This window comes from Microcebus murinus, chromosome 31 (assembly GCF_040939455.1).
Source record: "Microcebus murinus isolate Inina chromosome 31, M.murinus_Inina_mat1.0, whole genome shotgun sequence".
Taxonomy (NCBI): Eukaryota; Metazoa; Chordata; class Mammalia; order Primates; family Cheirogaleidae; genus Microcebus; species Microcebus murinus.
Window position 1 is genome coordinate 4,703,973 of NC_134134.1, and position 26,374 is coordinate 4,730,346.

The window sequence follows — 26,374 nt, forward strand, 5'->3', positions numbered from 1 at the left end:
ATATCACTTGAAAAACTGTTTGTTAGAAGTCTGCCACAAAGCAAGTCTCCATTTCATACATCTTACATTCCAGTGATTTTAATTTTCCCTAGAAAAGGACATAAATGATGTGTACTTAATACACAAAGACTTCTAATAACTGTGATGTAGCTATCATTAACCATAGACATTCACATACACACTAAAAATGAAAGCATAGCATCTACTGTTTTTAAAGTTGAATAACATCAGTATTTCCTTGTCAAAAGTTGCAAAAAAAATTATACTTTATTACATTTGCATCCCACCATGACCAGAATGTATATTGTATACATCATTATAATTTTCAAAAACTCTCTCATTTTTAAAATTGACATACACATGGATTATCTAACTATTTTACCAGGGTTATTCTCTATACTCAACAACCTGGTTTAAATAAATGTGTGAATGTGTTATTGCCTCAGCGCATTGTCCTATGAGTCCTCTGATACTTGTTTAGACATGATTTTGATTAAATGTGTTCTGAAATTTATTATATCTATAAAGTAGTTTTAAGTATCAATTATTTGTTGTTCTAAGGTATACCTTTTGCATAAATATTTGTTCACATTCATTATATTTGTAAGGGTTCTATCTATGAAAATTTTTGTGATGTTGAGCAATGTTTGAGAAAATATTGGAGCATTACTTTCAGTGTAAGTTCTCCCATGTCCAATAAAATCTGTTATAACTCAAGATATTGTCAGCACTCTACATTATTATTGTTTATGTAAGTATAAATACTGTTGTGCATTTTAAAGCTAATATTTTGGGAAAGTACTTCCAAAGTCATTATATTTATCTCACTTATATCTAGTATGATTTCTTTGATGATGAGTAAGAATAAGCAGTTATTAAAGACTTTGTCACAATTTTCACATTTATACAATTTTTCTCTGTTATGAACTCTTTCATATAGATTAAGGTGTGAGCACTGGGTAAAAGCTTTGCTACATTCCTCAAATTTGTATGGTTTCTCTCCACTACAAACTATTTTATGTAGTATAAGAATTGAGCACTGGGAAAAGACTTTTCCACATTGCTCACATTTCTAGGCTTTCTCTCCAGTATGAATTAATTTATCCAGAGTAAAGTGTGTGTACCTGGTAAAGGGTTTTCCGCATTCCTCACATTTGTATGATTTGTCTCCTGTATGAAATCTTTTATGTCGAGTGAGGTCTCTACACCAGATATAGGCTATGCCACATTCTGCACATTTGTAGGGTTTCTCTCCACTATGATTACTTTTATGGAGATTAAGTGTTGAGCACCGGGTAAAGGCTTTGCCATATTCCTCATATTTGTAGGATTTCTTTCCACTATGAATTATTTCATGTTTAGTAAGGTATGTGCACTGGGTAAAGCCTTTGCCACATTCTTCACATTTGTAGTGTTTCTCTCCACTATGAGTTATTTTATGTTGAGTAAGGTGTGTTTTCTGGGTAAAAGCTTTGCCACATTCCTCACATTTGTATGGTTTCTCTCCTTTATGAATTCGTTTATGTCGATTGAGGTCTCCAATCTTGATAAAGGCTTTGCCACATTCCTCACATTTGTATGGTTTCTCTCCAGTATGAATTCTTTTATGTTGAGTAAGGTGTGTGCTCTGGATAAAGGCTTTGCCACATTCTTCACATATGTAGGGTTTCTCTCCACTATGAATTATTTCATGTTGAGTAAGGTGTTTGCTCTGGGTAAAGGCTTTGCCACATTCTTCACATTTCTAGGGTTTCTCTCCACTGTGAATTCTTTTATGTTCAGTAAGGTGTGTGCTCTGGGTAAAGTCTTTGCCACATTCTTCACATTTGTAGGGTTTCTCTCCAGTATGAATTCTTTTATGTTGTGTAAGCTTTGTGCACTGTATAAAGGCTTTGCCACATTCCTCACATTTGTAGGATTTCTCTCCTGTATGAATTCGTTTATGTCGATTGACATGTTCAATCCTGATAAAGGCTTTGCCACATTCTTCACATTTGTATGGTTTCTCTCCAGTATGAATTCTTTTATGTTGAGTAAGGTGTGTGCTCTGGGTAAAGGCTTTGCCACATTCTTCACATTTGTAAGGTTTCTCTCCACTATGAATTCTTTTATGTAGAGTAAGGGTTGAGCACCAGGTAAAGGCTTTGGTACATTCCTCACATTTGTAGGGTTTCCCTCCTGTATGAATTCGTTTATGTCGATTGACATGTCCAATCTTGTTAAAGGCTTTGCCACATTCTTCACATTTGTAGGGTTTCTCTCCACTATGAATTCTTTTATGTTCAGTAAGGTGTGTGCTCTGGGTAAAGACCTTGCCACATTCTTCACATTTGTAGGGTTTCTCTCCACTATGAATTCTTTTATGTTGTGTAAGTTTTCTGCACTGGGTAAAGGCTTTGCCACATTCCTCACATTTGTAGGGTTTGTCTCCTGTATGAATTTGTTTATGTCGATTGAGGTCTCCAATCTTGATAAACGCTTTGCCACATTCTTCACATTTGCAGGGTTTCTCTCCATTATTATTTCTTTTATGTTGTGTAACTTTTGTGCATTGCGTAAAGGCTTTGCCACATTCTTCATATTTGTATGTTTTCCCTCCATTATGAATTCTTTTATGTTGAGTAAGGATTAAGCAATGGGTAAAAGCTTTGCCACATTCTTCACATTTGTAGGGTTTCTCTCCTGTGTGAATTCTCCTATGTATAGTGAGATTTGTGTAGCAGTTAAAGGGTTTTCCACATTCTTCACACTTGCAGGGTTTGTCTATAGTGTGAAATTTCCAATGCCCAAGAACTTTTGAACTGTGCATAAAAGGTTTGCCACATTCATTATGTTTGAATCTTTTCTCTCCAGTATATCTTATCTTAGGTTTATTTAGATTTGAGGACTTGCTCAACATTTTTATACATTTATAACCTTTCAAGATTTTCCTATTGTTACCAGACAAACATTGGATAAGACCATCATAACCTACTTTCTGCCTCTTACACTCATCAACACACTCCCAGTCTTTTCTTAAAAGTACATTTTCCTGGTCAGAGCTTCAGTATAGTCTTATTATTGATATCTGGAATGAATGTTTTATGCCCTGCTCTGGCATTGGGTCTTTAGTGCAATGGGAAGAGAGTTCTGAAAGAAATGAAAATAACAAAGCATCTCACTAGTTATACTTAGGTAAATATACTTCATAATTTTAATATACAAAACTATACCGAGCACATTAGCAAGAAAGTGCAATAGACTACCATAATCTTACTTCCATCATAGATGTATGACATTCAAAATGTATTTGCAAACATGATTCATTGAGAAGTCATAATTGGTAATATTTCATGGTACCCCAGATGAGTATGACACCAAGAACCATATGGAAGGGGAAGGAACATTTGTTACATTTACCCAGCAAAACTCTTCCTCCCCACTGATACAGAGTTCTCACTTTAGCAGTAAAATTCCATTTCCTGGATTCCCTTTCAAAAGAGATTCAAACCAATGGCACATGTGTCCATACATCTGGTTTTTGATGGCCTTTGATGGTCTGGTTTCTATCTTCCAAGACAACTAGATAACATTCTGGGAAAGATATGCACATATCAAAAATAAAATTCTGCAGTATTATATTGATGGTGCAAAACATTTAATTATGCTATCAAATTTGAAAGACAAAATAAAAATGATCATTCACACATGTTAATTGACAGAATGTAAAGAGACATAATTACTGACATCTATATCATGAAGTTGAGGGCAGATATAAATATTTTGAATTTTTATGTACAATTGAGGTTAAGTAGTTATCAGTTTAACATAATTTGCAGCTTCAAAAGAGTTTAGGTAATTCTCACAGGAAACAGCAGGAAAATGTTTAAAGAGGTACACAAACAAAGATGGCCACAGAAACAAAATATATCAATAAAAATCAGTGAGGTGGAATGAGGAAAAAGAAGTGGAAATAAAGATAAATAGTGACAAAAGTTATATAAACAATTAATATTACTGCAATTTTGAATCCATCCTTTTTAGAAAATTATGTAAATATTTATGTACTAGTATTTCTACTCAGAAGACACAATTAAATAAAGAAATTAAAAAGTCCATCTCTATTCTCTCTAAAGAGACTTGACTTCATACCTGGTGAAAGCAATAGACAAAAAGTAACAGGAAATAACAAGACATACCACGAAAATGTTCAGCATACAAGAGCAGTGGAGTTCAAAATTATATTAGGCACATTACTTTTGAAGTGCAAAATGTTATAGTTTATAAAATATACTTTAAGTCTAAAGTGCCACAAGAGACAAACAAGGACATTTAATATAAAAGGAGATCATTCACTGATAACCCTTTAAATATAATTGATATGTCTGATATCTATCTATGTCTCGCATAAAGGTTCTCAAATATATAAAAAGGGTTGACAACATTGAAGCAAGAAATGAACATAAAAATAATAGGATAGCATGGTATTCCACTTTCAATACTAATAAGGTCAGTCAAATTACTAGTAAGAAAACAGGAGAGTTGAAATCACTAGAGAACAATAAGTCCTCACACATATATAGAACATAATAAAATATACAATATTCTTGATAGCTCATAAAAATTCTTCCTACAAATCTACCTGTTCAGACAGAAAACATGTCTTAACCAATTTTCGAAAATTGAAATTTTACACAGTTTAATTTCTCACCAGAATGGAATGAAACTGTAGATAAGTGACACAAAAAACACAGAGAAATTCTGTATAGGAAAATAAACAACACACTTTTGAACATGTTCTTGTTCAAGGGAAGAAGACCTAATGTTGTGAAAGTGTCCAAAGTGATCTACAGATTAAATACAATTCCTTTCAAATTCTCAATTTCATTTTTTCAAAAATAGAAATAGCAAACCCCAAAATAATATGAAATCTCAAGAGACCACAAAGATGTGAACAATCATCAAAAAGAGAAGCAATGCTATAGGTACCACACTTACCCATTTTAAAACATTAAAAATGTATATTTTGGAATACTACTCAGCTATAAGAAACAACACTGATATGCACCTCTTGTAATTTCCTAGATAGAACTGAACCCCATTATCCTAAGTGAAATATTCCAAGAATAGAAAAACAAGCACCACATGTACTCACCAGAAAATTGGTTTCACTGATCAACACCTAAGTGGACATATAGGAATAACATTTATCGGGTGTCGGGCACATAGGTGGGGGAGGAGGGGATGGGTATATACAAACATAATGAGTGCGATGTGCACCATCAGGGCATGGACACGCTTAAAACTCTGACTCCGGGGGTGAAGGCAACACACATAACCTAAACATTTCTACCCCCATGATATGCTGAAATAAAAATGTAAAAATAAAAAAAATGATACAGTAGTCAAAGAAGTTATCTAATGGCAGAGACACCTGGACCAATGAATGAGAAAGAAACACAAATAAGCTCTTGCATATATTGTAAAATAAAGAGTTATATTCATATGCATATTTATTTCACCATAATTCACAAAAGTCAGTGGATGATAGCAACCCAAACTGCCTTTGCCAAATGAACAGATAAATACTATTTGAAATGTAGAAATAATGGATTATTTCTCAGCCTAAGAAAAAACAGATTCTCTAATAACATCCACAATATAGATAAACCTCGATGACAATATGCTTAATGAAACCTCAGTCACAATAAGACAGATGTATTTTGATTGTATGGATAGGATATTTCTAAGCTGTTACACTGCTAGGAACAGAAAACATAATGCTTTTTGTCAGTAGTTAGGCAATGGGCAAAACAGGTAGTTTTCTCATGTGTACTGAAATTCACATTTACTTAGTACATACATTCCAGACAATATAGTACATGATGATGTAAATATAGCTCACATGACTGATGTTAACAACTAAAAGTAATTAAGATTTCAATTTTTGTGATTTTACAATAATTAAAATAAAAAAGAATATCTTAAAGAGATACAGAGATGAACTTTTCAAAACTTTCTTACATATTACAAAATGTTTTTTTTTAATTTCAAAATATTATGGGAGTAAATCATTTAGAATATGTATATTGCTTTTGCACTGACTGATCAGAGCTACAACTGTGCCCATCCACAGATCGTGTGCACCACACTCATTAGGAGTGGATTTTCCCAACACCTTCTCCCCCTTCCAACAGCCCAATACCCACTGAATTTTACTTCCATTTGTTCACATATGTGTTGATCGATTGGTAACAATTTGATAGTGACTATTTGTGGTGCTTGTTTTTCCATTCTTGTGATAGTTTACTTTAAAGAAAGGCCTCCAGTACAATCAAGGATAATATAAAACGGTGTCATTTAGCCACTGAATTTGAGGCTCAGTAGTACTCCATGGTATACATATATCACATTTTATATTTATTTATAGATATATTTATATTAATGTATTTATAAGTACCAAGGATGTTTCTACCTCTTTGCAATTGTAAATTTTGATGTTATAAACATTAAAGTGCAGATGTATTTATTATAAGATGACGTTTTTACGTTGGTTAGATACCAAGTAGTGGGATTTCTGGATCAAATGGATGTTCTAAATTTAGTACTTTCCTGTGTCTCCATATAATTTTCCAGAGAGATTGTACCAATTTGCAGTCCCACTAGTAGTGTATAAGTGTTCCTACCTCTCTACATCCACACCTACACTTATTTTGGGCTTACTGATAAAAGCCATTTTCACTGGAGTTAAGGGATATCTCAGTTTGGTATTCATTTGCATTTCCTTGATGAATAGAGATGTACACACTTTTTTCATATGCTTCTTGGCCATAGTACATGTCCTTTTTACAACTTTCTGTTCATATATTGGCACGCTTTTAATCAGGTTGTTTGATTTTATCTTACTGAGTTCCTGGAGTTATGTATAAATTCTAGCTATTAGCAATATATTGAATATATAGCATGCAAATATTTTCTCCCATTCTCTAGGTTGTTTGTTTGCTCTAGTTATACTTTTAATGGCTGTGTGGAAACTTTTTAGTATGATGAGGCCTGATTTATTTATTTTTGTTGTTGGTGTGATTGATTTTGGGGTAATCTTCCTAAATTTTTTGTCTAGGCTGAAGTATGTAAGAGTATTTTCAACATTTTCTTCTACAATTGTATGGTTTTATGCCATAGGATAAAGTCTTTCATCCATTGTGAGTTGATATTTGTGAGAGATGAGAGGTGTGGACCCATAATTTGTGCCAGACATTTTTACTGGTGGGTCTGTAGACTCATTTAGCTAGGGGTTCTGACACATCTGAGTCCTGCATCAAGTGGTGAACTGTAAAAAATTAGGTGGAGATATAACTGTTTGCACAGGAGATTTCCAATCCTAAGGAATTAACCTTTCTATTTGAGCCAATTCTTTAAGTGAGCTCTTGGTGTGAAGAGAGTTTGTGCTGTCCAGGCACAGTGGCTCACACCTGTAATCCTAGCACTCTTGGAGGCCAAGGCAGGAGGATCACTCAAGGTCAGGAGTTTGAAAAAAGCCTGAGCAAGAACAAGACCATGTCTCTACTAAATCTAGAGATAAATTTATCAGCCAAATAAAAATATATAGAAAAATCATCAGGACATTGTGGCATATGCCTGTAGTCCCAGCTACTAGGGAGGCTGAGGCAGAAGGATTGCTTGAGTCCAAGAGTTTGAGGTTACTGTAGCTAGGCTGATGCCATGGCACTCTAGCCCAGGCCACAGAGTGAGAGTGCTGCTTTTGCCATTCCATTTGTCTGTCATAAGCAAGGGAACTCTGTTATTTATCAACAGATTCATAATTCAGCATAGAACATGAAAGGGGTTTTAATGCTTTTATTTGAAGCTAAAGACACCTGGACTTCCTGGTGCTGAAGATTATGTTATGGAAGAGGACTGAAGAGGTATATGGTGCTTACTGTCTCCCCTCTGGCCACTGTGAGCACAGATAACAAGATTTCATCCAAAATCACTAATGAAATTTTCAATCAAAAAGTAGCCATGATCCCTGAAATTCCTTTAGAGAGAATGACTGAATTGTTGGCCAAAGGTAGATGACTAAAAATGAGAACTGTGTACTGTCCCCTGCACCTACTAAAATAAAGGAAGCTGAAGTTATGTAAAATAAATTATCTAAGATTTAAATATCACATAAAGATTATTGCAAATATTTTCAATCCAGATAAATCATTCTATTATGTTCTAACCCTGAAAATACACACTCATAAGTAGATTCTAGATGGATGCATATGTTGTACTATAAGTAATTCAAAGAAAATTAAATTCAATCCTATTTACCTAAAATCCCCATTAAGAGATTGCCAAATTCTCATATTTCTTTATATAGTACTTAAGATATGCATCATACACTTTGTAATGCTTCACTTCTTGTAATTATTTTCATATTTATGGCATTATATGTTAGGATCTAGTAACAGTTTGCTTTTACAAAGCAAACAATGCTGAGTTCCTGATTTAATCCTCAGACCTTCAGAATTGTTCATCTTTCTTTGGACTTTAAGGCTCTAACTTTAACCTTAGGAAACTGAAACTCTCTAATCTTAATTAAATAATCAGAATGCTGTATGTATAGCCTGTAAATGGTCTCAAGCTCTCTAGTTAAATTTTTTTTCATGAAATTAAAAATATTCTACACTGCTCATCAGAACTTTTAAGGCACTGTGTGAACTGGCTGGGGGTGAGCACAATGGTGAGAATATTGTAGCACAAGCAGAGTCAAAAACAAGAATGGCTTAGATACAGTTGCAGAAGTGAATGAAGATAAAAAATGGCAAAAAACTGGAGATAATTATGAAATGAAAGAAGCAGAATTTCCACTTATAAATTCCAAGAGTTGGTTGTTCTGTTTGTCCCTTCGCTCCACATGCAAAATCAATGACTTTTTTTTTTACCCTGGACATTTTCAATTTCTTCTCTGCAGCCACAAGCTCACTCCCACAGACATATTGACTGCTAATTATGAAGCATCTATTACATATCTAACACTGTCCTGTACTTTTTTATCCTATTTAAATATAAAATCAACTCCATAATTTATAAATCCTTCTTAGTGTTTACCTGAACAAAGTAGCCTGATAAAGTCAATAAATCAATTAGTTCGATGACCAAAAGTAAAAGAAACAGTAACCAACAAGCGCTTTCAATATGCTTCCCTAGCCGGGCGCGGTGGCTCACGCTTGTAATCCTAGCACTCTGGGAGGCTGAGGCGGGCGGATTGCTCAAGGTCAGAAGTTCAAAACCAGCCTGAGTGAGACCCCGTCTCTACTATAAAAAATAGAAAGAAATTAATTGGCCAACTAATATATATATATAAAAAAATTAGCCGGGCATGGTGGCACATTCCTGTAGTCCCAGCTACTCGGGAGGCTGAGGCAGGAGGATTGCTTAAGCCCAGGAGTTTGAGGTTGCTGTGAGCTAGGCTGACGCCACGGCACTCACTCTAGCCTGGGCAACAAAGGGAGACTCTGTCTCAAAAAAAAAAAAAAATATGCTTCCCAAATTAGAATGAAAAGGTAGAATGTACTAAGTAAAATGATATTACTACACTGTGGAATTATTCATACCTTCAGGTAATTTTATGAGCACCAGTAAGTTTCATAACAATCTTTGCTGTAATTGCAGATCACATCACATAACCAATACTTAATCAACTTTGAAATAATAAAAAAACATAGTAGGCCTAGCATGAGTAATAAGCATGTAAGAACAGGGGATTGGCATGGGCAGGTTCCCATTCAGAGGCTTAAGGGTTTTAAACAATTAATTCAATATAAAGGGAACAAAATATTTCCTTTCAGAATCTTTGAAGTTTCTAGTTTGCTAGTAAATTCTCAACACTTCTGAAATTACCCATTTTGTCTAATATTTCTTCTTTTCTGTTCAAAATAAGTATATATCCACATTCACACAAACATAATTACTTACTCTGTAAATATACTGCAACTATAGGTCAACTTAACCATGATGTATTTGTATACTTGATTCAATATAAATTTAAAAAAATATGCTTATTTCTGTTTTACTGGCCAAGCAAGTTGCATGTTGAAAGAAAAATGTAGGATAAAATGTAACAACTAGTCATTCCATGTTCAGGAATGTATGGCTTTTCATTAAGTGCAAAATCTTTATTATAAGCATTACAGCAACAATATAAGTATAAATATGATTAAAAAAAAAGCTTTGGGAACAATATTCTTCAAAGTAGAGCAACTAATAAAAAGGATCACAAATGATGGCTTTGTTGTGTAACCCAACAATACATTTTTATAATCCATTACCTCCAACATTGAGTAACATGGGATAGATTAATGTTGGTGCAAAATAACACTTCATTCTATCTACAACATGTTTGACATATTAAAAATATTTTTAATTTAATGAAACAAATTAAGTTCACATGCAATCTAAAAACATTCCAAATTTCATTCTATTTTATTATCGTAATGTGCAATATTAAAACAAGTTATTTTTCATATTGTAATTTTTTCATACTGATTATACTGAGAATATTAGTCTGTATACCTACATCATACATCACTTAAAATACTGTTTGTTATAAGAAAACTCCATAGTACCTCTCAATTTAGTAAATCTTACATTTCAGTGTTTTTAATTTTCCATAGAAAAGTACATGAATAATACCAACTTAATAGAGAAAGACCTCTAATAAATGTGATGTAGCTATCATTAACCACACACATTCACATGCACGCTAAGAATGAAAGCATACTATCAATTGTATTTAAAGTTGAATAATATCAGTATTTGCTTGTCACAAATAGCAAAACAAAATTTCACTTTATTACAATTTCACCCCACACTGACAAGAAAGTATATTTTACATGTAATTATAACTCTCAGAAAATCTCTCTCGTTTTAAAGCTAACATACAAATAAATCAACTAACTATTTTAACTGGGTAGTTCTTTATAATGAACAACCTGGTTTAAAGAAATGTGTGAATGTGTTAGTGCATTAGTGTATTGCACTGTGAGTCATCGGATATATGTTTATATTTGATTCTTGATTAATTGCATTCTGAAATTTATTAAAGTAGTTTCAAGTATCAACTGTTTTTGTGTTCTCTAAGGTATATCTTTTGCATAAATATTTTTTCACATTCATTATATTTGTAAAGTTTCTATTCTTTAATATTATTCTGATGTTGAGCAATATTTGAGAATATATTGGAGCATTTCTTTCAGTGTAAGTTCTCCCATATCCGGTAAGATCTGTTGTAACTAAAGGTATTGTCAGCAGTCTACATCATTATATTTTTCTTTAAGTTTCAGTACTGTTGTGCATTTTAAGGCTAATACATTGGAAAAGCACTTACATACTCATTACATTTATCTAACTTTTATCTAGTATGATTTCTTTGATGTTGAATAAGATGTGAACAAATATTAAAGACTTTGTCACAAATCTCACATTCGTAAAATTTTTCAGTGATAGGAATTCTTTTATGTAGATTAAGGTGTGTCACTGGGAAAATGCTTTGCCACATTTCTCACATTTGTATGGTTTCTCTGCTCTATGGATTCATTTATGTAGAGTGAGGCCTTTTAGCTGGATAAAGGCTGTGCCAGATTCTATTCCTTTCTAGGGTTTCTCTCCAGTATGAATTCTTTTATGTTGAGTAAGGTGTGTGCACCAAGTAAAGGCTTTGCCACATTCTTCACATTTGTAGGGTTTCTCTCCAGTATGAATCCTTTTATGTCGAGTAAGGTTTGTGCACTGGGTAAAGGCTTTGACACATTCCTCACATTTGTAGGGTTTCTCTCCTGTATGAATTCTTTTATGTTGAGTAAGGTTTGTGTACCTGGTAAAGGCTTTGCCACATTCTTCACATTTGTAGGATTGCTCTCCAGTATGGATTCTTTTATGTATAGTAAGGTGTGTGCACTGAGTAAAGGCTTTGCCACATTCCTCGCATTTGTATCGTTTCTCTCCCATATGAATTCTTTTATGTAGAGTAAGTTTTGTACACTGGGTGAAGGCTTTACCACATTCTTCACATTTGTAGGGTTTCTCTTCATTATGGATTCCTTTATGTCGAGTAAGGTGTGTGCACCGCGTAAAGGTTTTGCCACATTCTTCACATTTGTGGGGTTTTTCTCCAGTATGTATTCTTTTATGTTGAATAAGGATTGAGGACTGGGAAAAGGCTTTGCCACATTCTTCACATTTGTAGGGTTTCTCTCCAGTATGGATTCTTTTATGTTGAGTAAGGTGTGTGCACCGTGTAAAGGTTTTGCCACATTCTTCACATTTGTAGGGTTTTTCTCCAGTATGTATTCTTTTATGTTGAGTAAGATGTGTGACCCGTGTAAAGGTTTTGCCACATTCTTCACATTTGTAGGGTTTTTCTCCAGTATGTATTCTTTTATGTTGAATAAGGATTGAGGACTGGGAAAAGGCTTTGCCACATTCTTCACATTTGTAGGGTTTCTCTCCAGTATGGATTCTTTTATGTCGAGTAAGGTGTGTGCACCATGTAAAGGTTTTGCCACATTCTTCACATTTGTAGGGTTTCTCCCCAGTATGTATTCTTTTATGTTGAATAAGGATTGAGGACTGGGAAAAGGCTTTGCCACATTCTTCACATTTGTAGGGTTTCTCTCCATTATGGATTCTTTTATGTCCAGTAAGGTGTGTGCACCGTGTAAAGGTTTTGCCACATTCTTCACATTTGTAGGGTTTCTCTCCACTATGGATTCTTTTATTTGGAGTAAGGTATGTGCACTGGTTAAAGGCTTTGCCACATTCTTCACATTTGTAGGATTTCTCTCCAGAATGGATTCTTTTATGTCGAGTATGGTGTGTGCACTGGGTAAAGGCTTTGCCACATTCTTCACATTTGTAGACTTTTAAAATGGCTAATGTCCAAAACAAGAGACATAATAAGTGAGGACAAGAGTGTGCAGGAAATCCATCCCTGTAGACTGCTATTGATTATAAATGGATAGTGTCATCATACAGATTCGTTAAAAAATATAAATAATACAACTGCTTCATCATTCACCAATTCTACCTATGAGTATACTCATGTAAAATCAGTATCTGAAGAAGATTCTGCACCCCCATATATATTGCAGCATTATGCACGTTAGCCAAGAAAATGGAAACAAACTAAATGCCTGCTTTGATGAATAGAATAAAAAATGACTGTACAAACACCTACCATATAATATTACTAAGCCATGAAAATGATAAATATCCTGCCATTTCAACAACATGGATGGACATAGGAGGCATTATGCTAAGTAAAATCAGCCATTCCCAGAAAGATAAAAACTGCTATGGATAATTTTTTTAAAGCTGAATTTACAAAAGTAAAGGGTACAACAGTGGTTTCCAGGGTGTAGAGTAAGGAAAAATGAGGAGATTTTAGGGGTAAAATCTTTTAGTTATAAGATGAATAGATCTTGGAGATCTATTGTATGGCAACATGATTAGAGTTATTAATAATGTTTTATACACTTAAAATTTTTAAGACCATAGAACTCACTATTAATAAATGTTCTCACTATAATTAAATGATAAATATGTGAGATGATGGATATGTTTATTACATTAATTATATTGTTTTACCATTCATACACACATCAGATCACTACAGTGTGTACAATAAATTTATGCAGTTATACAAATATTATTTGTGGAGACTTCCACCCATTAAGCACCCCACACACAGAAATATATGCACACACACACATATAAGTGACACATTTCTGATGCTACTAAATAGTAGGAAATTATGGAACATAAGTTATGAAAGTATTATATATCAATTGGGAGTATAAATATATTCAGTTATTTGAAGCACTGAATGAGACAGTGTATTTAAGAATTATAATTATATAAGGTGAACAGAGAAAATAAACTATATTATAGTTTGGGTATTTGGGTATAATAAAGGAGAAATTTTACCCTCATTTTATACTAGAAAAAGATTATTTTAAGTCAAATAACATTAGATATTTTTACATTTAGGAAGAGGATATGCATTTGTATAAAATTAGTGAATCTGACTTTCTGTAGGATTGGCTCTGAAAATGTAGAATTGGAAATCATGATGCAGAAAATATAAATATCTTTCCCTAGTGTTTCTTGCATTCCAGAAACAAATCCCAACATCTTCACTATTCCCCTTTACACATTTCAGAAATGAGGCATCAAAAGGAACTTAAAACATGGACCTGGTCATGGAGGATCACCCTTATAATCCCAGCACTTTGGGAGACCAAGCAAGAAGGAAGCCAGGATCTTGATACTAGCCCTAGCAACACGAGGAGACTCCATTTTTATAAGAAAATAATAATAACAAAATGGTAGCTCATGCCCATAAGTCTAGTTACTTGGAAGACAGAGGTTGTATGATCTCTGGAGCCCATAGGTTTGAGGTTGCAGTGAGCTATGATCAGTCACTGTACTCCAGAAAGAGCAGGAGAGCGAAAGGCTATCAAAAGATGGTTTAATGTCATGGTCTTCAAAATATGCACAGATAGTCCCATAACTCCTAACCAATAGAAATGCTAATAGATAATGTATTCCCTTATAAGCCATGACAAGAAGTTTGGCTCTCACTGATTTCTAAGGAAGATCACTGCATGGGTAGAGTTCTTAGAGAGTTTAAGAGCGTGGGACAGAAGATGTCCTTCTAAAAATCATTTCCAAAGAGCAGAATATTCAAACCTACTTTTTAATATCTGCCTTCCTCCTTGAGTTTTGGCTCTCTAACATTTGTTAGTCTGCTTCACTGAATCTCACCTACCTGGATATTTAGCTGTTGTTTCCTCTTTCTTCATAATCCAGGGTTCTATCTTTCGCTCCAGGCATGTGATCAGCTCTGGCTTTGACTTGGCAAGACCTGTTTCATTAGAGAAATTTCACATGACTCTTGCTGAAGAGTTTCCAATTACTAATGCAGTACTATCCTTAGTAGAGAGAACATTAGTGAAGATTCTAGAAAATTCTTTTGCAACATATTGCTTTCTCACAGAGTCTGTAGAATGATAAAAATTGATCTAATTTATGACTAGAGCACCAATTCCCGCTAGCGCCAAATAAATAAGGGTTGGAAATTCTATTCCAAGGTGCAGACAACAATTTTATACCCTGATTTCTAGAGTAACCACTAATCTGGTGTGAAATCCCAACCAAGGAAAGACTCAAAATAACATGAGACATCTAATGATTTTATTTTATGCCAAAATCTTCAAATTTTCTTTAAAAGCATGGATATGAAATTCATTCACGTTGCTTTACACAGAGGTTGAACTAGTTTGCAGTCCCACCAGCAGTGTAGGAGTGTTCTTCTGTCTCTGCATCCACGCCAACCTTTGCTGTTTGGGGACTTTTTGATTACATTGAGAACTTTTAAATAAGTAAATATATATACACATATATACGTACATACATATGTTGAGAATGTAGAGAAATTGAAATGCTGCCATGTTATTCTGCACCTTGGATTCTAATATTATACAAAATAGATATACAACAGATCAGAAAATAAAAATACAGAAAGAATAAAATGATTTGCATTTCCCTGATGATCAGAGATGTTGAACATACTGCAATGAGATATCACTTATCTCCAGTGAGAATGACCTTCCAGTAAAAAGTCCCCTAACAATAAATATTGGCATAGATTTGGAGATGGGAACACTCCTACACTGCTAGTGGGACTGCAAACTGATTCAGCCTCTGTGGAAAGCAATATGGAGAAACCTCAAAGCGATACAAGTAGATCTACCATTTGATCCAGCAATTCAATTACTGAGTGTCTACCCAAAAGTTCAAAAGTCATTTTATGAAAAGACACCTGCACTTGAATGTTTATAGCAGCACAATTCACAATCGTGAAGCTATGGAAACAACCCAAGTGCCCGTTGATTCATGAATGGATTAATAAAATGAGGTCTATGTATACCACGGGATACTACTCAGTTTTAAGAAACAACGATGATATAGCACCTCTCGTATATTCCTGGATACAGCTGGAACCCATTCTACTAAGTGAAGTATCTCAAGAATGGAAAAACCAGCACCATATGTACTCACCAGCAAATTGGTATTAACGGATCAACACTTAAGTGGATATATAGGAGTAACATTTATCTGGTGTTGGGAGGGTGGGACGGGGGAGGAGGGGATAGGTATATACAACGACAATGTGTAAGATGTGCAACGTTTGGGGATAGGACACGTTTGAAGCTCTTATTTGAGGGGGGAGGGGGGCATGGGCAATATAAGTGACCTTTACACTTGTATCCCCATAACAGGATAAAATATAAATAAATAAAATAAAATAAAATAAAATTTATTCATGTAAAGTAGAAACTTTTAAGAAACTATTAATAAAAAAAGAATGGCCTTAATGTGGAATAGAAATTCTGTATATAAGTGATCCTCACCAAGGGAGACCAGGTTTCCATAGTTCTCTAACATCACATCCCTATACAAATTCCGCTGAGCATTGTCAAGGCATGCCCACTCCTCTGGAGAGAATTCTACAGCCACATCCTGAAATGTCACCATCTCCTGTAAAAAGACACATATTTCCCAAGTGGCCATAGAGAGAGTTATTCACTTGACTACAAGGAAAATGAGTTGTGAGAACTGTTTCTGACACATGAAGTACTGGAATTATCCAATAAGATATTCTCTAGCACATTGATATTCTTGAACGTATTCTCTTATCTGCTGGAATGAGGATCAAAAAAGATGTATGAATCTGTGTGCATATGATTCTGCTATGGATGATAAAGTATTTAATACAAAATTAAGGGCCCTACTACAGTAATGTAAATGTATGGGTGTTATATTTATATCACATCAATAAATTGTGCATATTTCTCACATACAGGATCATAGAGAGTTAGAAGGTATCACATAATTTTTACAAGTACAGTAAAGAACTGGAGATTTTGTTAAAATACAGCTTCTGATTCAGGCGATCTGGGGTGGGGTCTGAATCTCTGCATTTCACATAATATAACTACTGACAACAATGCTTCTTGCCTAAGGAGAGTATTTTGTCAATATCCAGTAAGTGGTAGACTTTGAATATATCTCAGTTCATCTGAACAGAACACAGATAATATCCCTCAGTTTTCAAAGCAAGGTATAAGAAGAAATTAGAGCTTCTAGATTAAATGTGATGGCTCATGCACATCAGAAAGTAAATCTCCACAAGACCCTTAATGATAAACAAAAAAACAATTAACTTTATATTGGATGAATCTGTCAGAAAGCATGTTAAGCAAGTGAATGAAATTAGCATAACTTTAGCAGAATGAATTGGTGTTAGGCATTGTTGCAAAGAGGAGGATACAAAATGACTGCTGGGATGGTAGTGGCCAACAATATGTAACCATGAAGAATCATCAGATTTATGCAAATTTCAGATACAGATACTTCCCATGTTTTGTTATCTTTAATAATGTATGTAAACACTTTAGCATCATACGGAGCAAGTCTTTTATTTTATACTTTTTCCATAATTTTCTGGTTATCCTAGGCAATCAATGCTTTCTTCTTTCTGAACTTTCCTAATAATATATTACGTAGAGATGATGAAGCATCCAGTTCAAACTTTGAGAGTACTTGTTTCCTTTCCTCACTCAAATCTAAAAACTCTATCCTATTCCCAATGGGAATCTCACAAATTCACACTATGCTATCTTGACCTGTCACGATGGAAACATTTTTAATATTACATGTCATATATTTCTTATGAAACATGGTTATTGTAGTAACAAGCTTGTGGGAGAGAATATACAGCAGGCTCTCTTATATAGGGAGGAAGGATTTCCCAGGGAACCTTGACTACCATAAGAAGAAAAAAAAATGTAGTTACAAAACTTATTAGGCATAAACATCAGAAGTAAAGAAGGAAAGGTTTACAAGTTCAAAAAATTAAACTTCTACAAGGCTTTCTGGAAGAAATAGTGGACAGAACCCCCCAATCTGGGATACACTTACCTGAAAACCAGTCATTTCTTCTTCCTCTTCTCCTACTCTGAAATGTCTTAGCAGGTGAGATTGTGTGGAACAATTAAATCTTGAGACTTCCCTTAATGGAGTCAGCACAATTTCTTTCCTTTTTCCACAACACTCACAAGTAGGAGGAACATAAAATGCAGAAGGACTACACTCACTTATTCTTGGTCACAGGAAAGAATTAGCTATGATCAGCTCATTCAGGGAGACCAAAATGAGAGGTTCTCCTGTCTTTTCTTCTGGTTACCTTCTCCGGCTACAGGTGCCAATAGTTTCTGCTACAGGAATTGGAATCTGGGCCACACTGATCTGCCTCTACCAAACCTTAGAGAGCAGAACCTGTGACTTCCCTTGAGAACAAAGGTTAAACTCAATTCTCATGAATATATGCAGGAGTGCTAATACTTGACCCTGGTATCAAATTAGAATTATTTGGAGCACAATTAAAACCACATGGATGTTCCCACCCAGCCCAGCAGGCAGGTGATGGTGTTTCTTCAATCTAGCCAGGTTATCCTAATTCAAAGCCTTGGCTGAGGTAATTACATTAAAATTATCTCAGAAACATTACTGTGAATATAAATCATGTGGTACTGTGGGCCTCATTCTAAGAAATGTCTGCTGTTGTGGAAGGGGTACATTAATTGGGTTCTTTGTCAGGTCCCCTTTTAGTGCTGATGTTGCTCAACGTAGGTCCATTATTAGTGGCACTCAGGTAGAGACAGCAAGCACAGCATACATACTGCCTTTTCCCCAGACTCATCATTACACATACTTAATACCAAAGTGAAGAGCAGCATAATGCAGTGTCTACTGAGCATGTGCTATGTGCTCAGAAGTATGGTTTGTTGCACTGTGAGGAAGCCTTTACATTGTGTGATTTAATTCTTACTATACCAGAAAAGGTGAGTAGTAAGTGTCCAATAATTCACAGAAAATTTAGATGTAGTGCCAGCCTTTCTATTCTTCTCACACTACTATAATACAACACTAGAAGATCTAGAAATTGTTTACACTCACCCCAGAAGGGTCCTTTAAAAGTCAACTGACAAGTCCATGTTTATCTCTTACAGTGAGGCACACGTCTCCCTTGAGTTTTTAATACATACTCAATACAAAGTATGTCCCTGTCTTGTGAATTCAAGGTTGAGGTAAGGTCTAGTTTGTATTGACCTTTTGTATTCTTTGCATTTACAGAGAGGGAAGGAAAACAGGAAGAGAAATTACTTTTTGGGTCATGCTGTAATGCTTTCTGAGGAACCACAGACTTTGGATTCTGAATTCAGAGCTTCAGATTTAGGTCTCTAGAGAGGCATGGATTCAGTAGGACTCACTGCACATTTCCGGGAATTTGGGCAAGAAGAGAAGGTAGAAAGGGAGTTTATGTGTCCAACCCAGTGCACATTATCTTGTTCCCATTTGTATCTGGGCCCCATGGTCTCTGTATCTATTTCAATTCTAAAGATGTGAGATGCGTTTAGAGAAAGGATAGAACTACTTATTAGCTATTTGGTGTAAATCTACACTAGCCTTGGAGGCAGATGCAGTGACAGCAATAATTCTCAAAGTAGCTGCTATTAATACACCAATAAATCTTTTTGTATAATTAAGAATGTGGGTTTATCCAAACCATGTATTGCTGGGGTTTACTACCAAATTCTATTCATTTTAACAGGTAACCACAGTCCTGTTCTAGCTTTAACGTTATAAAGTGTTTCCTTATGAGGATTGAATTTTCTGGAATAATTTTAATTCTGGAAAGTGTTCCCAAAATATTAAAAGTCAAGAGTCTCCAAATAAGAAAACCTCTCCACAAACTTAAAAGGGAATTAAAAGGAAACACTTTTATTACTGAATTAAAGCAGAATGTGATGTGCACAGTGCCAATCCACTGAGAGATTTCAAAGGCACACATAAAGTCGTTACTTAACATAGCTAAGCAAATCATAACTTTACATACATGTTGTCTAGATAAATAATAATTAGCTTTCAAGAAAGAAGAAAGAATACTAGGCAGCCCTATTTGTTGTTACGGGTGCACCGTAAACTCACTTGGTAATTAGTGAGACTCTTTTTTTTTGGTAATTGGTTAAATTCAAATAAAAATCAAGTGTCTTAAGTCAATGCAGGAGGAGATAATTTTGCAACTTAAAGCTAGGTGCTCACTGAAATTATGATCCCATTTTCATATGGAAATTGTGGGATAGGGAACTATCTTCCTTGATATTTCATTTTGAAGAGATGTTTTAGTTTCAGATAAAGCATTTCTTAAGAAAAAAAACATTTTAAAAATCTTTAAAAAGTATTTAGATGTCTTAGGCAAATAGTTAGGATCTCTGGCTCTTCTTGGTTCAATGGTGCCCTGTTTTGGTGTTGTTCCCAGAAATGCTCCACCTGGGGAGATGGCTAAGGCTGCCATTCGATTTCAGTGCTGCTCCACCCTTAATTCAACCCTGAATCACTTCTAGACCTGAGGAAGGAGTGAATGCTTGATCAATCTAGTGTTTCCCTAGCCAAGGCATAATAAGATTTGCAAGTTGACTTAGGGTATCCTAAGGATAATTAATATGTCATTAGCTTTAATCTGCATTGCAGTTCACCTTCCACCATGAGCTTTCTTAGCGGGATATCCCATAGTGTGATGAAATTTTCAGGACACCTTTTGAATATTTGAAAAAACCTACACCCCTGAAGATATAAATTCTGATGAAATAAAATTAATGAGCATGTTAGCATTTAAAGTAAAACAATTAAAACCACCCAAGAGCCCGTCAACACAGGAGTGGATTATTAATATTTGGTATATGTATACAATGAAATATTACTCAATTTTGACAGTGAGCTAGCACTGCTTATATTTTCCTGGATTGAGTGAGTCCTTTATCAGAAGTGAAGTAACACAAGATCAGAAGAATGGACTGCACATGCACTCGCCATGAAATTGGTACTGAATGATTGACACTACGGTGCACAAATGGTGGTAGTGTTCACCAGGAATTTGGGTGTTTGGGGATAGACCCACATCTGAAAGACGCCTTGATCATCATGGAGCAGAATGGCATGCCTCTAAGCTTTGCTAGGGAGAGGCAAAGATATATAATGTGACTAAAATATTTGTACTCTCATATTTTCTTGAAATAAAAAAAATAAAAATACAAACCATACATCTTTTCTAAACTTCATAAAAATACACAATATTGAGTCACAAAGCAAATAGAAAGGTCAATCAAGTAATCATTTCAAAGTAACTTAAGGTAAAATTTCAAGCATATTTAAAAATTATAAATATATCAATAAATGTTGATTGAGAATCTCATGCCAGGAAGTTAGGGTTAGGGTGACTTTAGGGTAAATTTATAATTTAGGAAAAATTGTACATAAAAAATATAAATTATTATATTGACTATAATCGTACCATTGGAAGATTACTACATTTTAATAGATATTATTATGTAAGGATACCATGGTTCTTCTATTTAGAAGTCTATGAATTTTAAAAAAGGCACAAACTGATACTTTGTACCCTTTGATTTTCACTTTCCTAATCCCACTCTCTGTGGTGACCACACTTCCTACTATGAAATCAGCTTTATTTAGATTCAACAGATAAGTGAGATCATACAGTGTTTGTCTTTCTGTGCCTAGGTTACTTTACTCAGCATCATGTCCTTCAGTTCAAAACATGTTGTCACAAATGACAGAATTTCATTCCATTTGAAGGCTCATTGTGTAACTGCACCTCATTTTCTTTATCCATTCATGTGCTGGTGGACACTTAAGCTGCTTCTATACCTACAATAGAATGAATATTATTATAAAGAATATGGGAGGATAGATATGTCTTCTACATACTGGTTTTGCTTCAATTGAATATGCATGAAGAAATGGGAGTGATGGATCATATGGTAATTCAATTTTCATTGTTGAGGAATCTCTATACTATTTTCTACATTGGCTGTAATGAGAAAATAGATTTTTAAGACTCAGAAGGGAGGAGGATGATTGGGATTGTTCAATCAAATCTTATCTACTGGGTGAAACCTATATTCGTTGAATGAATGATACACTAAATGTCCTGAATTTAACACTATATAATTCATACATTCATCAAGGAAAAAAACTCTACTGGCACCCCCTAAATTTATTGAAATACAAATAAATTTGGCTGCCCTAATTTATATTCACAGCAACAATATTCAAGGTTTTCCTTTTCTCCTCATCCTCAGCAGCACTTAGCATTCTCACATATTGAGAGTAGGCATTCTCACAGGTATGAGGTAATAGTTGATTGTGGCTTCAACTTTCATTTCCATGATGATTAGATAGGTTGAGCATTTTGGCATATATCTGTTGAATATTCATTTCTGTCTTTTGAGAAATGTCAATTAGTTTTATCATATCTTTCCCCAAGTAGGCCTAGATAAAATCATCACACTGTGTCTGATATATACATATACAATTATTTGTCAATTCAAAACAAAATATATAGCAAAATAAATAACAATGACCAAATAAGATGATTGCATAGGAATAAGAAATGGATATTTGATATAGTTCACAAATAAGCCACATTCCATATATATTCTATTGGAGTACAAATACAGAAATGAATAAAAGGAAGAAAATGACCCATTTACATACCAACTTTCAAGACAGGATCATTTCTTTCTGTATATTGATCTGTTCCTCAAAATATTTGGCTTTATAGTTAAATGCATATGAATATGTCTCTCTCTATATGGCAAATCCCACCATTTCAATGAATATGTTCCCTTGTTTTAGATTTGGATTTTCAGTGGAAAGTTAAATATGGTATATTCCCTATTTTCTAAAAAGAATCCTGAGGGATCTGAAGATGTTCCCGTTCATTTCATTTTTGTCATGCCCTTTGGCTTTAGTTTCAGTAAATAATAACATTTGCATTTCACCATCATTTACTAAGGAATCATGAAAAAGTTCTAGAATATGACACTTGCCACATTAAAAGAGAGATCATAATCACTGTTGAATTTGAACATGTACTTTTGAAATATTTTTCCTTAAGTTCTAGAAATTGAAATCCTCTCACAATTACAGTAAACATTCTTAAGAACTAAATACAATAAAAAAATTCAGTGTTTAGTTACAGTAGACAGTTTTCAAGAGCTAAATAGCAACATGTAGTTAAAGGCTACAGTTTATACTACAGCATGGATACTAAACTTTTTCAGTATTGAAGAATGTTCTCTTGGATGCCTAGCAAAAACCAGCCACTGGGAGAGACAATACTGGCCTATACATAAGACAAACCCACAAGGCAGCCAAACAAGTTTATCAAAAGAATGACCTACACTCAAGAGTGTACATGGTAACAGAAGAGCAAAATCTACATTCATCCATTCAGGTCATAATTCCTACTGCACTGGAGAAAACGTGGGAAACAAAGCAGAGAAGGCTCCCAGGCTCCCTGAGCTTTCATTCTGTTTTTGGTGATTTACACAAAATATAGTTTCAGGTAAATGCAGCTGTGAGGGAGAGAACTAAAGCAGGATAATTGGAGGGAGAGTTAATGGTGGGGTGGGGTATGGGTGATTTCCCCCTAGGGAGATCCATTTGAGCCGAGGCCTGGATAAAGGTGGTGAGTGCACTGTGTGAGGATATGTGGGAAGAACCTGAGTGTGAGCTTGGTGAGTTGTGGCTCCAGTGAAATGAGTTGGGTGGTGAGTAGAATGAAATGGACAGAGGTCAATAGAGATCAGGGGACCCTATACTTTTTATTGCAAACTCCTACCTGTAAAAAACTTTGGGGCGTGCACCCCTAACTCATGCATATAGAGAGTCTTTATTTACTATTATCAGTATATTAGCAAAGCATCATCACTACATTTAAGGATACAAGTAAACATCAATACAAGTTCTGGGATTCTCTCACTTTACCCCAATGTATCATTTGCCTAGGGGACATTAAGTGAGCGATGGTGCTTCCTTATGAAGTCTTAAAGTTGCCAGAAGGGTTTAATTAAACTGCTTGTATGGACCAAATTTTTGCCATTTAGCATATAGCAAAGCTTCTTCACAGCAGAAAGCCCCTGTAAGTAATGCAAATACTTCCATAACCAAGCCATTTGGAAAGACGCTGTATAGCATACTTAGAAATACCACTTTTGGGAAAATCAAGCTCCTCTACTTGCTGTATAACTTTGAACAAGTTCTTTATGCTTACTGTCTCTCACTTTTCTCATTTGTAAAATGGGAATTGGACTGAATTTTTTCCTGAATTTAGTGACTGTGGTCTCCTAAAGAAAACCAGGTAAGTTATAAGTAAAGAATACACCATACATTTGATCTATGTAGTCAGGATTCTGTGGACAGTAGTTAATTGGGCACAGGAATTGGGGAAGGAATTCAGGAAGAAAAAAGATCAATGTTTGTATAGATAAAGTACTCTAAAATGGCATGGTGAATTTAGGAAATCCATTTATTTGTAAATGGTGGGAGCGCATGGGACATGTGTAGGATCCTTCAGCAGTGGCAGGTGCATCCTAGATACTTAAACATTTATGAAAATAACACAGGCGGAGTGATGGAGGGGAGTATGGGAGGAAACTATGCAGGAATCAGAGCCCAATCAAATGAGCTTTATACACTGATCTGATAGCCCAGAAACTGTGGGGGCCTCTGAAGGAGTTTATGGAGGAATTGAGGTGATAAAATTGGCATTTTGGAAATCCTCTAGCTAATAGATGTTTAGGGAGTAATTTGGAGGGGCAAACTTGCAAGAATAAAGAACAGTTGGGAACCCATCAGACCAATCAACATGACACTGACTAGGGCCCTGCTGAGGGTTTGGTATTGAGGAAGGAGAGATGTAGATTGAGGTAATATTACAGGTGAGATGATGTGCACAATGGTGTCTTTTTCTGAGGTAGGAACAGATGGATCAAATAAGAGAAATGTTAAGGAATCTATGGGACTTATACCTACTTAAGAATATGGTGTGAAGTATAGTCCTTGACAATGACACTTAGACTTCCAAATTGAGAGGGTGAATGATTGTGGTGTCTTTTGCTGTGACAACATGTTCTAAAGTACCACAGGGAGTTGTGAGAGAAGCTGCAGGGTGAGCCTAGATTTCTACCTGGTAAGTGTGAGTTTCCTTTGAGTTGCCCAGGGCAGGCAGCTGAGAGGTGGTTTGGTGTGTGCATCTGCAGCTGCATTTTAGCACTTGTAGCATTTAGGGAGTGCTGATGTGACAGCATGAAATAAAACTGCTTAAGCATGTGCACAGTGAAGAGTGGAGGGTAAGGTTGATTTATCAGGGGAGCAACACAGCACTAGAGGCTACTATCTCTGCACTTTCAAAGATCTAAGACCATATCAAATGGCTGATATAAAATCTCTAGCTTATTAACCACTTTGGCACAAGCGTTGACTATAGTTGATAGCCACAGATGAATGTGCACAGCGACTTTAGCTGACAGCCATGATATGACTTTACTAATTTTTCATTTACCAAAATAAAATTGTGAACATTTAAAAATAACGTAATGAAAACATATATGTATATGTTACCTATTCTGATTTACATTACAAGTAAAGCTGCCTCTAAAGTAACAAGATTTCAGTGCTTTCAAGCTTTCCTCATCACACAAGAGCAAAATGGATTCATCATCAATGTACAGCACAAACTATCATGCAGACTATGAGTGCTGCCTGTGGACAAGGTTTCAGGGCTGGTGAGCACCATACTGAAGTGGTTAAAAACAAACAAAAATACAAAAAAAAAACATAGAAAGAAGCAGAATTCCCACTTATAAATTCTGAGAGTTGTTTGTTCTGCAGGTCCCCTCACTCCACATGCAAATCAGTGACATTTTTCACCCTGGACATTTCAATCTCTCTCCAGGAGCCACAATTAAATTTTATAAAAATCATTCTTATAATTGCAGTGTATGTCACATATACAATACATAACAAACTTTGAAATAATGAAATAATATAATAGGCCTAGCATGAGTAATAAGCATGTGAGAACAAAGGATTGGCATGGTCAGGTTGTGAACTAGAAACTTTACAATTTTAAACAAATTAATTCAACATAAAGCACAAAAAAATTTGCTTTCAGAATATTTGGAGTTTCTAGTTCGCTAGTAAATTCTCAACAATTATGAAATTACTTATATTTTTTTGATATTTCTTCTTTTCTTTTCAAAATAAGTATACATCCACATTCACAAAAAGAAAACAATTACTTACTCTGTAAATCTACTACTGCTAAAGTTCATCTTATACGTGATGTATTTGTATATTTGATTCAGTATAAATTTAAAAAATGTGTTTCTTTCTGTTTCACCGGCCAGACAGG

The 26,374-nt window shown here is 34.9% G+C and overlaps 1 protein-coding gene across 1 annotated transcript; it reads right to left on the bottom strand.

The window, feature by feature from the left end:
- Positions 1-1,072: 1,072 nt before the first annotated feature.
- LOC109730343 (uncharacterized) lies at positions 1,073-26,294 on the bottom strand. Its single transcript, XM_075998887.1, is given in 3 exon segments — positions 1,073-2,478; positions 11,673-12,571; positions 26,266-26,294. Coding segments are annotated over 3 exon segments (2,334 nt in total).
- Between the last annotated feature and the right edge of the window lie 80 nt (positions 26,295-26,374).